The 13,784-nt window shown below is 62.2% G+C and overlaps 1 protein-coding gene across 12 annotated transcripts; it reads left to right on the plus strand.

Moving 5' to 3' along the window:
* Nucleotides 1–1,299: 1,299 nt before the first annotated feature.
* On the plus strand, nt 1,300–13,484 carry GPRC5C (G protein-coupled receptor class C group 5 member C). Of its 12 annotated transcripts, none has more exons than XM_065563724.1 (6): nt 1,312–1,625; nt 3,154–3,285; nt 5,550–6,606; nt 9,312–9,406; nt 10,167–10,313; nt 11,260–13,484. In XM_065563724.1, exons 3-6 carry the CDS (start codon nt 5,592–5,594, stop codon nt 11,290–11,292), a joined length of 1,290 nt encoding a protein of 429 aa, XP_065419796.1. In that variant the 5' UTR covers nt 1,312–1,625; nt 3,154–3,285; nt 5,550–5,591; the 3' UTR covers nt 11,293–13,484. The 12 variants fall into 12 exon arrangements, 11 of the variants coding, with proteins under 11 accessions (XP_065419804.1, XP_065419796.1, XP_065419799.1 ...); XM_065563727.1 differs by having other exon boundaries at nt 3,201–3,285; XM_065563725.1 differs by lacking the exon at nt 1,312–1,625 and adding an exon at nt 1,849–2,049.
* The last annotated feature ends 300 nt before the right edge of the window (nt 13,485–13,784 follow it).

A 13,784-nucleotide genomic window follows, 5' to 3' on the forward strand; every position in this document is an offset into this window, starting at 1 on the left:
ATGGGGCCCCCTGGGGTTTCTCAGACGCTGCCTCTGCATCCTCGTACCCATAGTCCTCCCCAGAGACAGCAGTGGGGGGTCAGAGCCAAGCCAGGCCCTCGGGAACCCGCTGACTAGAGGAGCGGCCTGGCAGCTGCTTCCCCGGTAACCCAGCAGCGATGCAGGGCCTGCTGCGCCGTGAAACCGCCCCACGCCAGCCGGAGTCTGCCGGGGCAGAAGGACAGAGGGGGAAGGGCGTGTTCATCCCCCGGGCGCCATCAAATCCGCCCCGCGACACAGGAGCTCACAGTCGCACCGCTGAGCTTGGCTGAGGTGCCCGGGGTGTGAGACACACCCACCCCGTCGGTCCACAGGCTCTGCTCGGCCCGGTGTCCGTCAAGTGACTGTCATGCACTTCAACGGTGCTGGCAACTCGGTGTCATGGCGGGGAAGACAAGGGGTGTTTACTGGTGTTTTGCCCCAAATTTTCCCTCCCTGGCCCTCGCCCAGTTATGTGCTGTCCAGCAGTCATATAGCTGCTACCCTCCACCCCAGAGTCAGCTGCATTCCATGGGTGCCATATGTACCTACTTTGTACAGCCCCTTTGCCAGCCCAGATGAAAGTTTACACAGTATCTCTCTGGGCCATTCGTGTATCCGCCTCACTGCGATGTCAGCGCAGGCCTGCAGATAGCCGGAGTAAACGTCTGCTGCAGTCTGCAGGGGGAGCAAAGGAGGGTTTTTGTAGGACCTATAGAAATGATGGGCAGCGAGGAGGTTCGTGGCTTTCGTTTTGCAGTTTCCCGTGGATGACGGTGGCCGATTGCAGAGTGAAGCGAGAGAGCAACAGACGAGGGGCTAGGACAATGGGGGAGGCTGACGCTTTCTGGTTGTGGGTCCCCAGCGGGATACACCTGGGATCTGTCGGGGCGGGGGGGGGAGCTCAGCACCCACAGTTCCTGGGAGCGTTGTACTAGGGGCTCCCTCCATTCCCCCACTGTGTACGTCTCTCCCCTCCCCCTCTATTTCAGGGACTCCCCGCAACTCCTCCTATCTCCCCGGTGCCAGGGGTTGTGTGTGTGCCCCCATTCCCCCTGCTCCCACACACACCCACCAATGTCTCCGTGTGCCCCGCATTCCCCCATCCCTCGTGCCAGGGTCCCGTGTTGTCACCCCATGTGTGCCCTGTTCTCCCCCACCCCATCACTGCCTATCTGGAAGAGAAGTCATGCAGGGTGTCAACCCTGGGCGGATGAGCAGGGCCCAGGGTATTTGTTCCGGGGGAAGGCACTAGCTGTGGCGGTGCTAGACACATGCTGGGGGGAGGGGGGGAGGGCTCTCCTTGTGTTCCCCATTTGCGGGTTTCCGACCCCCCCCCCTAGGATTCCGCTGCTGTGTGTCCAGAACACGCCCCGAAACTTTGGACCTGCTGGGACGCGGCGTTCGCAGGTTCTGCCCCCCGGCCAGGGACAAACCCCTTTGGGTGCGGGGCACGGCCGCCCCAGGCCGGGCTAATCAGCTGTGACGTGGCCAAGCCGGCGGCGGCGAGGTGGGCGAGGGCCGGAGCGCGAGGCGCTGAGTGCGGGGAGATCCCGAAGCCCCCCCAGCCCAGCAGGGCGCAGGCAGCCCCCGGACCCGGTCTCAGGGTAGGAGACGCCCCGTCCCCCGCGGCTTGCGCTTGCTGGCGGGTGCGGGGCTGCAGTCTGGGCTCGGGGGCTGGGGAAGCGGAGCGGGCGAGCTGCGAGCAGCCCCCCGCCGGCCGGCCGGGGAGCGGGGCCCGGGGCCCGGGCTGGGTGCGCCGCGCGGGGCCGCTTCCCCCGAAGGGCCAATCCCGGCTCCGCGCACGCCGCGATCACCGCCCAGGTAGGAGCCCGGCCGCCCCCCGGCGCCGCTGGGCGGCAGAAGTTGGCAGGCTCCGGGGTTTTGCAGCCAGCCCGCCCCAGCCGGAGCCGAGAGAGCCGGGGCCCCAAGCGCCCCTCGCCGTGGGGTGCGGTGCGGAGGACCCAGGAGCGGAGGCTCGTTAAACCCCCCCGGGGGGAGCGGGGAGACCCCGGATCCGGATCTCCGGGCGTGAGTTCTCCGCGGCGAGCGGGTCGCGGCTGCCGGGGCGGCTACGAACAATGGGGCAAGTTCCCCCGCTGGAAGCGAGCGGCCCCTGCCCCCAGTGCCACGGACCCGGACGGGCAGGGGCCGCCTGGGCGTGCTTGGGACAGTCCCGGGGGGGCTGGCGCCATGCTCTGGGGCACAAGGGGGCGGCTCTGGGAGGAGAGTGGGGGCTGGGCGCCTGGACTCCTGGGTTCCATCCCTGGCGCTGGGAGGAGAGTGGGGGTTGGTGAGTTAGAGCAGGGGGGGCTGGGAGCCAGGACTCCTGGGTTCTCTCCCCGGCTCTGGGAGGAAAGTGGGGGCTGGTGAGTTAGAGTAGGGGGGCTGGGAGCCAGGACTCCTGGGTTCTCTCCCTGGCTCTGGGAGGGGAGTGGGGGCTGGTGGTTAGAGCGGGGGGAAGGGGGGGTGGCAGCCAGGACTCCTGCGTTCTCTCCCCGGCTCTGGGAGGAAAGTGGGGGCTGGGAGCCAGGACTCCTGGGTTCCATCCCCGGCTCTGGGAGGAGAGTGGGGGCTGGTGGATTAGAGCAGGGGGGCTGGGAGCCAGGACTCCTGGGTTCCATCCCCGGCTCTGGGAGGAGAGTGGGGGCTGGTGGGTTAGAAGGGGGGAGGCTGGGAGCCAGGCCTCCTGGGTTCCATCCCCGGCTCTGGGAGGAGAGTGGGGGCTGGTGGGTTAGAAGGGGGGAGGCTGGGAGCCAGGACTCCTGGGTTCCATCCCCAGCTCTGGGAGGAGAGTGGGGGGCGGGGGGCTGGGGCTGTGAGCCAGGACTCCTGGGTTCCATCCCCAGCTCTGGGAGGAGAGTGGAGGCTGGTGGGTTAGAGCAGGGGGGTTGGGGCTCCAGGCTCCTGAGGTCTATTTCTGGCTCAGAGGATAAATGTGTTTTGTGGTTAAAGCAGAAGGGGCTGGGAGCCAGGACTCCTGGGTTCCATCTCCAGCTCTGGGAGGAGAGTGGGGGCTAGGAGCCAGGACTCCTGGGTTCTCAGCCTGGCTCTGGGAGGGGACTGGGGGCTAGTCGGTTAGAGCAGCGCGGGAGAGGGGCTGGAAGTCAGGACTCCTGGGTTCTATTCCCACAGACTTGTCATGTGACTTGGGTGAGTGGCTTATCCTGTTTGGCCCTCAGTTTCCCCAGCTGTATCAGGAGCGGAGTGACAGACACACCCTGAAAAGGGAAGTGCTGCGTGGAGGGAGGCCGTGGCTCTGTCCCGGTAGGTGTTTTATGGGGACAGGAGGGGACGTGGTTCTCTTCTCCCCATCTTTCCTCTGTCATATACACATCCACCCCACCCCCATGGCCAGACCCAGGCAATCCAGGATGGATGCGGTGGCCACAGCCAGCCCCCCGGGGAGGGGGTGGGAGACGGAAATGCTGCCTGGCTCCTGTGTGAGCACGAGGTGCCTGGAACCGGAGAGGCTGGGGGGCAGTGGGGGCTGCCCGCAGAGCCTGGGTCAGGCTTGTTTCACCGCCCACGTTCTGTGGCTCGATTCTGCTGTGAAACCTCAAAGAGACGTTTGCCCATGGCTGGTTTGTGCTAAGCACAAAGAAATGTGTCCTTCATGCAGAGCCTCACAGAGCAGGGGAGAGGGGGATGGGGATGGGTGGAATGAGGGACCAGCTAGTGGAGGAAAGGGCTTGGGAGGGGCCTGCAATGTACTAGAGGGGTAAGAAAATCTCCCTGTGGGCTGGGTGCAGGGTGGAAGCAGGAATAGGGGCCTTTCTGCCCAGACCTGGGTCTGAAACCAGCCCGTGTGGAACCCAGTAGTAACCACCTGCCCCGTTCTGTAGGCCGGATCCTTCTCCCACAAGGCTCTGTCCTTGCTCCCCTCCCCGGACACAACATGCTGCTTGTAAAAGTCTGGAGAAAAATGGCATCAGCCTAGACTGTGCCAAACCAGCTCCTGGAGCGTGATGGCATCCAAGCCGTAGGAAATTCTAAGCCAGGCTGACGTACGTGGGGCAAACATTGGCATGAGCTTTACCCCGGGCCTGGGTTTGGCCTGCTAGGAGACAAGTGAAAGTGAAGGGATCTTTCTGTCCTGGGGTGTAAAGGATTAAGTGTGGCGCCTGTTCCTCCCGAATAGGAAAGGCTCCGTAGCTGCTGCCTGGGGAAGGGACGGATCAGTCCGACTCCCCAGTGCTTCCCCGTGTGTCCCGATGGCGAACCAGTCAGAGCACAAGCCTGGGAACCGGGATCTCCCGAGCACTTGAGTCCTGGATTTGCCACTGTCTCTCTTTGGGGCCTTGGATTCATCCAGCCCCTGCAGGCTTCGCTTTCCTCCTCTGGGAGAGGACAAAGCAACGTCCCTGGCGGACTCCGTACGATAACGCGCCTGTCCAGGGAAAGCTGTCCCAACGAGAATGAATCCATCATTCACAGCCACCTCTGGGGCGGAGCCAGAGCAGCCGTTTAACAAGGCACCTTCGGCCCGTTTAGGACAGGAAGCCACGTCCGGTTGGATCGGGGCGGGAGGGATTTAGGAAGGATGCAGTCCCCTAGACTGGGATTTGGCCAGGACATCCAGGCTGTGTGATCTTCAGTGATCGCAAGCGATCTCACGCAAACAGCTGCGCTTCAGCACTCCTAGTACCAGGGTTCTCTACTGATTCTCCCCCTAGGGCACTGTGAGTCTCCTAGCCAAGCACCGGCCTGGGCCAGGCCTACTTAGCTTTGGAGTAGGGTGACCAGACAGCAAGTGTGAAAAATCGGGACGGGGGTGAGGGGTAATAGGAGCCTATATAAGAAAAAGACCCAAAAATCAGGACTGTCCCTATAAAATCGGGACACCTGGTCACCCTACTCTGGAGAGGGGACACAGTTGCCAAGTCACATCCAGGAGGAGCAAGGTGCAAACCCAGGAGCCTTAACTAGGTGGTGCAAACCGGCCACCGTAGCATCCCAGCTCGCTGTAACTTCCAGTGGGACGGGAGGGGCAGGGCGGCAAAGAAGCCAATTGTATTAAAGTCACGGCTCTTGATTTTGAAGAGTACAGCGGTGACATTGCAGCGACTGGGTGGAGTGGAGCTGGGAAAGTGACGGGGGAGGCGGGGATCAAGGTGGGGGAGTGTGTGAATCCCGGGGATACGGAGTCTGCCAAAAACAGAGCGAGTGGCAGAGAAGAGCAGGAAGTTTGAGGCAGTTTGAGGCGAAGGTGCAGTCGGGTGGTTCTTGGCCTGGGCCTGCAGGACACGCTAGAGAAAGCACTGCGTGCAGGTGAGGGAGGCCGGGGCTCGGTGACTGGAAGAGCCAGGTGCTGCTGGCAGGTAGAGGGAGACGACCCCCCGAGAGCCTGGGAAACTTGCAGCAGGCCGTGGCGCAAGCCTGAGCAGCAGCCCGGGACAGGCGTCAGCAGCTGGAGAGATTCCAGCCTGGCTCCCAGGCCCACGCCCCTGGGGGGGTCCCGATCTCCAGGGCTGATGAATTGTTTTCTCAGGTTACCAACCTCTGTTTCGCCATCTGTCCAATTTTTACAGGCTCCTTGGGAACCCCGCCCGGTGCCTTCGTGACAGCCCAGGATGGCTGCACCCTGGTTCCTGCCGATGTCCGTGTGGCTCCCGCTGAGCCTCCTCCCTGTGTGCCAAGCTCAGGAGACCCCTCCGTCCGGGTGCGGCACGGATCTGGCCTCGCTGTACTACAACCTCTGCGACCTGTCGGCGGCCTGGGGCATCGTGCTGGAGGCGGTGGCCAGCTTCGGGGCGGTGACCAGCTTCGTGCTCGCCATCATCCTGGTGGCCAGCCTGCCCTTCGCCCAGGACCCCAGGAAAAAGAGCCTGGTGGGGACTCAGGCGTTCTTCCTCCTGGGCACGTTCGGCCTCTTCGGCCTGACCTTCGACTTCATCGTCAAGCGAGACTTCTCCACCTGCGCCTCACGGCGCTTCCTCTTCGGGGTCCTCTTCGGGATCTGCTTCTCCTGCCTGGTGGCCCATGCCCTCACCCTTAACTTCCTGGCCAGGAGAAACCATGGGCTGCAGGGCTGGGTGACCTTCGGCGTGGCCCTTCTGCTGGCCCTGGTGGAGGTGATCATCAACGCCGAGTGGCTGCTTATCACCCTGGTGAGGAGCAACGGCCCCTCCCAGGACCCCTGCACCGTGGCCAACGAGGACTTCGTCATGGCGCTCATCTTCGTCATGTTCCTCCTGTTGGCCGCCTTCGCCACTGCCTGGCCAGCCCTGTGCGGCCGCTACAAGCACTGGAGGAAGCACGTCGTCTTCATCCTCCTCACCACCTCCCTGTCTATGACCATCTGGGTGGTCTGGATCATCATGTACCTCTACGGGAACCAGCAGAGGGGAGGCCTGGCCTGGGACGACCCCACACTGGCCATTGCTCTGGTGGCCAATGCTTGCGTCTTCGTCTTCTTCTACATCATCCCTGAGGTCTCCCAGGTGACGCGGCCGGGCCCAGAGCAGGCCTACGAGGACAACATGTACCCGACCAGGGGCGTGGGCTATGAGACCATCTTGAAGGAGCAGAAGTCCCAGAGCATGTTTGTGGAGAACAAGGCCTTCTCCATGGATGAACCCGCCTCAGGTAGGCAGGAGAGCTCTGGCCAAGGGGGCCGCGGGCACTGGGGGCGGAGAGGCAGCCGTGGCTCTGAGTGATTGTACCGCTGGGGTGCGGTGGTGGCGGTTCCACTGTCGCGGCACATTCCAGCTGACTCGGGGTCTGTCCTTCGTGTGCACATGTGCTCGTGCACACGGACGTGTGTTCCGTGAGCTGCCCGACAGCACCACCGTCCTATGGGAGCCGAGCCTCGGGTCAGGGGACCGGCCTGTGAGCTGTTCCCTGAGCCCAGCCCTGCACGGCTCTCAGCAGCTTCCGCCCGCCTGACTTCCATGGGAGCTGGCTGCATAGCACCTCTCGGGGGAGCTCGGCGCCGTGCAGGATTGAGCCCTTTGCGACACAGGGCGGCTTCCATTCCCAGTCTCCATTAGCCAAATATTTGGGACGGGGCCAGGGAGCGGTGGTGTTAGGGCTGTTGCCGCTGACAGAGCTGGCCCATCACATGGACAGAGCGGGCTGTGAGCCGTGGCTTTGGCAGGGAACTGGAGGCTACGGGCCCCGGTGCACGAGGAGGGTTATGTCTGGCATGATACCCACGTGTCTGATGTTACCCCCGCTGAGGGTGGCGGGGCCAGTGCCTGGGGGCGTGACTGAGATCAAACTTGTTTGTTTATGTTCTCTAATTGTGTGACTCAGTAGGTCTAGGCTGCACCCTGGGCAGCTGCCTGTCTCTCTCCCTGCTCCCCTCGGGCCGCCTCACCCCCATTGCCTCTTCCACTCAGGTAGTGTCTTGGTGTGTTAGGCGGCGAGCTCTCTGGGGCAGGGCCCTGTGTGCGTGCAGCGCCTAGCGCCGCGGAGCTCTGATGCTGACGGGGGGCCCCTCAGGTGCTACAGCAATACAAACACCTCTTTGTGGAGCAGTTGTCAGCCAGGCAGCCTGCCCTGGTGGGAAGGTTTGTTGTGACACGGTCCATTCAGCAGGACCTGGACAGAGACCACCTGTGCGCTTGGATCTGGTGAGGGAACAGCCAGATATCTGCTCACTACCAACCTGGACTGGTTTGAAATAATGACTTCAATTGTTGTCGTTCCGGAAGCACACACCGGCTGCGTGCTGGCCTGGGACATTCACAGCTGGGAGCCCAACTGTTTTCTCCCTTGTGCCTGTTGCCAAGAGCACAGCGTTCTTCACGGGCTTTTCCTCCGCTAAGAGAGAGTGTAGCTGCTACTTCTTCTGGCCTCCCCCCGCTAAGCCCAGCAACGTCCAGGAGACCCTGCAAGAACAAACCTGTGCGGTGCCACAGCTCCATCGAGAAGCCGGACAAGAACAAAGCAGCACGTGTAACCGAGGGCTCACGAGCCACCCTACACTAACACACTTGTGTTTGCCACGCGTGCGCAGCCCCCCCATAACCAGCCGTGTGCACAGGCCAGAGCTCCCAGGTGACCCTACGATAACAAGCCATTGCTTGCGTGTAATTAACATGGACTGGGGCTGATTGGCTAAGACTGCATGTGACTTAATTGCTGCTGGGACTGGGGCCAACCAAGCCTGGCCTCCAGCCCCCAGCTGCTCGCCCCCGGGGGGAGGCCCTCTTGTGAGTGAGCTCATTAGAACCTGCTTGTTCGTGCGGTGCCATAAACAGCTCCTTGCTTCCTGCTCTGTAGGGCTGGTCTGCGCACGCACGTTGTACCCCATTAATGACACCGGTCTAGGGAGGGGCCGTAGTCAGACCGGGACAGGTGCTGGTACCAGTACCCGCTGGGGAATAAGATAGGAACATGGGAGTAGACGGGTCCCTGAGTCCAGTTCCTGCTGTCGCAGGCAGTCCCATGTATAACCCTAAAAGATCCCAGTATAAAGCCCCTGGAGCGCCGCGTAACTGCGGCCCCACGTGGGGTTGTACTGGTGTAACTCTCGCTGACGTGGCTCTCCCAGTGCGTGGAGCAGGCCTAAGCCAGCTGGTGCACTGGGGTGGTCTAGGTTTGCCTGCTGCGGGGGGCTGGACTGGGTGATTTCTCAAGGGCCCTTCTAGCCCCAGGTCTGTGTGATTCTATGACTCAACAGTCTGTATGTCGCCTCCTGAGTGCTGCCACCTGCCCGCGCTGGAAGGCTGCCCGGTTGTTAAGGCAGCGTGAAAAACAGCACATTGATTTCAGTGGGCTTGTGTCAGACCGCAGCCATCGATGCCGGTGTCCAGCCAGGAGGTCCCTGCCCTCCGGAGAGAAGTCTGTCTACTCCCTTTCAGCGTGGCCAGTGGCTGATTAACGCACGGGCCCATGGGTCCTGTGCCCAGGAGCCCCGGCCACTTTGGGGGTCCCAGGAATGCCAGAACCTTGTAGACGTGGGGGGGGGGGGGCAGCACCGGTGCCCGAACTGTGACCCCGTCCCCTGCTCCTCCTCTTCCCCGGGACCCCACCCCCTGGCCAGGCCACAAAGCTGGAGCTGGGCAGTGGTAAAAGCTGCCATGGGGAGCCCTGGATGGGGGAGCCTGAGAACAGCCCCTGACCCGTGTCCCTGCCCCCCTGGGAAGAGGCTGGATCAGCTCCCCTGCCGCCGCTGCTCCACGCCTGCCCGAGGCGACTGTGCCCATGTTAAAGTGGGTGGGCATGGGCACCTGGCCAGGCACCTCTGCCCCCGGCATGCAGGGGGCCCAAATGTTCTTTGTGCTCAGAGCCCCAATAAATCTGACTCCACCTCTGAGCGTGCCCGGTGCTTTTTCTCTTTGCAGGCAAGAAACCGGTGTCACCTTATAGTGGGTACAACGGGCAGCTGGTGACGAGCGTGTTCCAGCCCACGGAGATGGCTCTGATGCACAAAGGGCCCGTAAGTCAGACCGGGACTGTGTGTGTGTTCTCCCCACGTCAGCCAGCCGGTGGTTGCTTGCCTGGGTATCCCCTGGGCGCAGGACGGGATAATGTCCCAGCACAGGCCCCGCTGTCCGGCCAGGACACGAGGCTGTGGCCAAGCGAGGCAGGGCGCCGGGGGGTGTATGTCCCATCCCCAGCTCTGCTGCTAGCCTGCTGAGCTTCCTTGGGCAAGTCGCTCCTCCCTCTGGGCCTCAGTTTCCCCTCCCGCCCTCTGCCTGTCTGGCCTGTTCAGCTTGTGAAGCCGTGTGGGCAGGGATCGTCTCCCACGCGGTGACTGCAACGCCTGGCACGGTGGGCCCTGATCTCGGTTGTGTTACGGGAGTGAACTGAGCAAGAAACTGGTCCCCAGCACCCTGCCGTGAGCTGCTCCAGATTCCCGTCACGTTAGGGTGCAGCCGGGCACAGCCTGGCATGGTTGGGCTGGGGGCGGGTTGCACCAGGTGCTCTTTACCTGGGCATCCCTAGCCCCATTGCAGATGAGGGAGGTGAGTGGACAGGCTGTGCACTTTCTACCTAGACTGTGAGAGCTGATTTGAATGGCCCCTGTTGGTGCCTGGAGAGCCCCTCCCTGCAGGGACAGGGCTGGGTGCAGGGGTGGGGCTGGGTGGCTGGGTGGCAAGCCAGGAGACCCTTGGGGAAGCTGGGGGGTAGGTAAGCCACTCCGAAGTGCCAGCCATGTCTCTTCTCAGCCCTGTCCTCACTTGTTCTGTTTCCAGTCCGAAGGCAACTACAACGTCATTCTCCCCCGGGCCAGCGCCAGCAGCCAGGTGACCAGCAGTGCCAACTCCACCCTGCGCGCAGAGGATGCCTACGCGGCACAGAGCTGGCACGCAGCAGCCCAGAAGGATGGCAAGGGCGTCCAGGTCTGTGATAATGTGGAGCTGTGCCACTGAGGCAGCATGACGAGTGGTTACAGCAGGGGGAGCTGGGAATCGGGGGCGGAGGATTCTACTGCCACTGTCTCCCTATGGGGCCGTCGTGCTCTGTGCCTCAGTTTCCCTACCTGTTAAATAGGGATTAGACAGACACCCCCCTTTGTGAAGGTGTTTGGAGAGCTCCTGGTGGAAATGCCTCCTGAGTGTAAATCCAAGGGATTGTATTGCTACTGGGACCCATCGTCCTTGCATCCTCTTGTTAACTCCAGCCTTCCCAGCTGGCCTGGGGATCTGCAGGGATCGGAGATCCATCATGCTTCATTCGAAGGGTCTGGGAATAAAAACCCTCCTTCCACAGCTGGGGATGAGATTTCCCGGTTCCCTTGCGCGGGGGGGTCAGGACTGGTGTCTCCGATGCAGAAACTGAGGCAACAGGCCTTGCCCACCTCCTCACTGCAAGTAGTAGCAGAGCTGGAATAGAACCCAGGAGTCCTGGCTCTAACCCTAGCCCATCCCTGCCCCTCTTGCGTTAGAATTCAGAGACGGTGGAAGTGGGCTGTTCCCTGCTCTCTGAATGCAGCGAGCCGAAGGTTTGTGTGTCCAGGCCTCTCCCCTCTCCAATAAATCCCCCCTAAGATGAAACCCCGCAAAGCCCTCACCTGCGTGCGACTAGAACGCACTATTCTCCTTGGCATCGTGGGGTTCTTATCGCTGCCTTTCTGATGGGGTCTGACCTGTCCCGGCCAGGAACTGGCTCGTTTCTAGATTCTCAGAACAATCGGTTTGTTTACTTCAACCAAGGCCCAGACTTGGGCGTGTGACAAAGTGAGAGGCCGTTGGGCAAACCCCTGCTGACTCCAACTTGGCCATGTCTAGGGGAATTCCAGGTCTACGCTCCGGCTGCGGAGTCCTGATCTCCGTCTCTCTGCTTTAGGCTCCCTCTCCGTACAGCAAGAGCAGGTGGTAGGGATCCCTGCCCTGGCTTCTGCTGCTCTAGAAATCACCGGCGATCCCCTTCCTCCAAAGAGGGAACCTGTCTCCTTCCCCACCCGTGGACAGTCAAGCCAAGGCCAACGACGGGAACTGATCCTAGAGCCTCCAGCCAGGCTGGGTCTAAGCCCAGGAGAGGAGAGAGAATCCAGCTCCTTCCCCGCCCAGCCATCCGCAGAGGGAATCCAGAGACTGCAAAACACTGGCTTGGCCCTCAACCCCGCTGTGCTATTGATCCTCCTGCTGGGGACGCTGGACTGCACAGGCTGCCTATGAGCTGGGATACTCCAGGGGCTTGGGTCCTGAACGTGGGAACGGTCCCTGTTGGCAGCGTTCACCCTCCTGGCAGCGGTGAGCATGTGCTGCCTGGCGCCTCGTCCCCGTGGGAATCGCCTCTTGGCTGCATGAGCCACGTTCGCTTTGCTGCAGGGCCCGCTCTCCCCGCTGGCTCCATCGATTCGCTCCCCGTCCCCTCCTGAAGCCCCGGGACAATCTGCCACTCGGTGTCCGGGTGCAGGAGAACCACCCGGCTGCAGGCTTCGAAGGCAGTAGCTTCACGTGGGAGACCGGCGAGCAGCTCTGTCTGATGGAGCCTCCGCTTGCAGGGAGCCGAGCTGAGCAGGTCTCGGCTGGGACCTGCCTTGGACAGAGCCACACAGATCTCCCCGATGTTGCCCTTGGTGTGGGGCCCTCCAGGGGCTGCGTGGCATTCCCTGCCCCAGAGCCACGCCCATTCAGCCCAGCATGGAAGAAGCTGGGTCCCACGACTGGCGTCCTCCACAGGCCCTGCCCTGGGGTCCATTCCTTCCTGTTGCAAAGCCCGTGTGGTATCTTCCCCACCACGTCTTGGCCAGGAGAGCACAGGCTCTGGCTGGGTCCCTGCCTGGCTCTGAGACGCGTTCTCTCGGTAAGCCCCTCAGCTGACGCAGGAGACCTCATGGTGCTTTCTCCCGGGCGTCTCCGTCCTGGGTTTGGAGAGCGAGGTGCATAGAGGTGTTTGCTCACGGATCTGCTGCACTGCTGTATGGGAACTGACCCTTCTGCAGCAACTGCTGTCTGTTCTCTTGCCCCAGCTGGTGCTCAAAGCGGGGGTCTCCCCAGCCAGGTGCAGACTGGGGCCAGCAGCAAGATGCCCCATGCACATGTGCGGTGGCTCCTGGGGGAGCTGCTGCAGCCGGGTGCGTGCTGTGTGGGGAGCTGGCAACGGTCTCGCATGGGGGCAGGGGCAGCAAAACCTGGCAGCCCACTCGTGTGGATATGCAGGTGGAGCAGAACTGGGGTTGAGGTCCTGTCCCCCTCCCACCCTGTGAGCACCCTGCGCTGCCAGCCAGCTGCTCTGAGACCTGCCATGGTCTCCCAGGGCTTCCTCTTGGCTTCAGCTGTCCCGGGATCCCTCCCCTCCTCCACCATAGGCGTGGAGCTGTGGGAGGTGTGGGGCTGGGGTCAGAATGCAGGCCGGGGAACCAGCAGCACCACAGCGCTCACCCAGCCCTGACTCCTGCTGTGCCTCAGTTTCCCCATCTGCCAAGAAGGGATGACGGCACTGATCCCCTTCCCATGCCGCTGGCTGCGGAGAGGGCGAGTGATCTCCTGGCACAGAGTGAGATCAGAGGCAAGAAACAGGCCGTGGTGTGGGGGAAGGGGAGGAGACTGAGTGAGGAAAGACCGAGATCCAGGGCTGTCCCGGGTTCTTGACAGCCTGGTCCGCCTCCCCCCTCTGAACAACCCTTTGGCCTCTTCTCCAGCCTCTCAGAGTGCCGCATTCAGGGCCTTCCTACAGGGACTGTCAAATCATTTGATTTTTTACCGATCCCGCAATTGTATGGGATGGGCGTGGCCTACATCATGTGGGCGTGGCCAGTCCCTCTACCATCTTTGGTCTCCGACATGCAAAGGACCAGATTCTGCTCTCGTTCGCCCCGGCGTCCAGGGGGAGCGAGTCCATGTTGGTGTCAGCAGCGGCGTTCCGGGATCACCGCAGTGCCACCGAGAACAGGGATTATCCTCCCCAGACTGGGTACCCAGGGCCGCAGGGGTGCTGGAGCGAGCGTGCTGTTGACTCGAATGTTATTCCCCCTCCCCCAGCGCGGAACTGTCCCTTTGCCTTTTCAAGTGACTTTTGGCTTTTTTTCGGTCACTGTGTTTGCAGAATAAAGCTGGTTTTTCCTACGTGGTGCAGTGGTTGGTCCCTGTCCGGCTCGGAGAGGGCAGCTTCGGTTGAATAGATGTGAAACGGAGGGGAGGGGGCGCATTGCACATGTAGGTCTTCTGGGGGGGAAGTGGGAGAGGGAATGGGGACATCTTGCAGGCCAGTTGAGTGGAGGAGGGGAAAATTGGTTCCTGCCTGGGGAATTCACTTATCTCTCCCCCGCAATAACATAGGAGGGAAGGGGAGGCGGGGAAGAGCTGCTTGTGGTGGTGGCTGGAGCTCAGAGGGCCAGACTGAATCCAAGTGCCTGGAGCAAGGGG

This window comes from Chrysemys picta, chromosome 12, assembly GCF_011386835.1.
Source record: "Chrysemys picta bellii isolate R12L10 chromosome 12, ASM1138683v2, whole genome shotgun sequence".
Classification (NCBI taxonomy): Eukaryota; Metazoa; Chordata; order Testudines; family Emydidae; genus Chrysemys; species Chrysemys picta.

Coding starts and splice junctions, on each gene's coding strand:
- GPRC5C (XM_065563732.1), top strand. CDS start 5,592: ATGGCTGCACCCTGGTTCCTGCCGATGTCCGTGTGGCTCCCGCTGAGC. Junction 9,407..10,166: donor CTCTGATGCACAAAGGGCCC/GTAAGTCAGACC, acceptor TTCTGTTTCCAG/TCCGAAGGCAACTACAACGT. Junction 10,314..11,259: donor AGGATGGCAAGGGCGTCCAG/GTCTGTGATAAT, acceptor TCTCTGCTTTAG/GCTCCCTCTCCGTACAGCAA.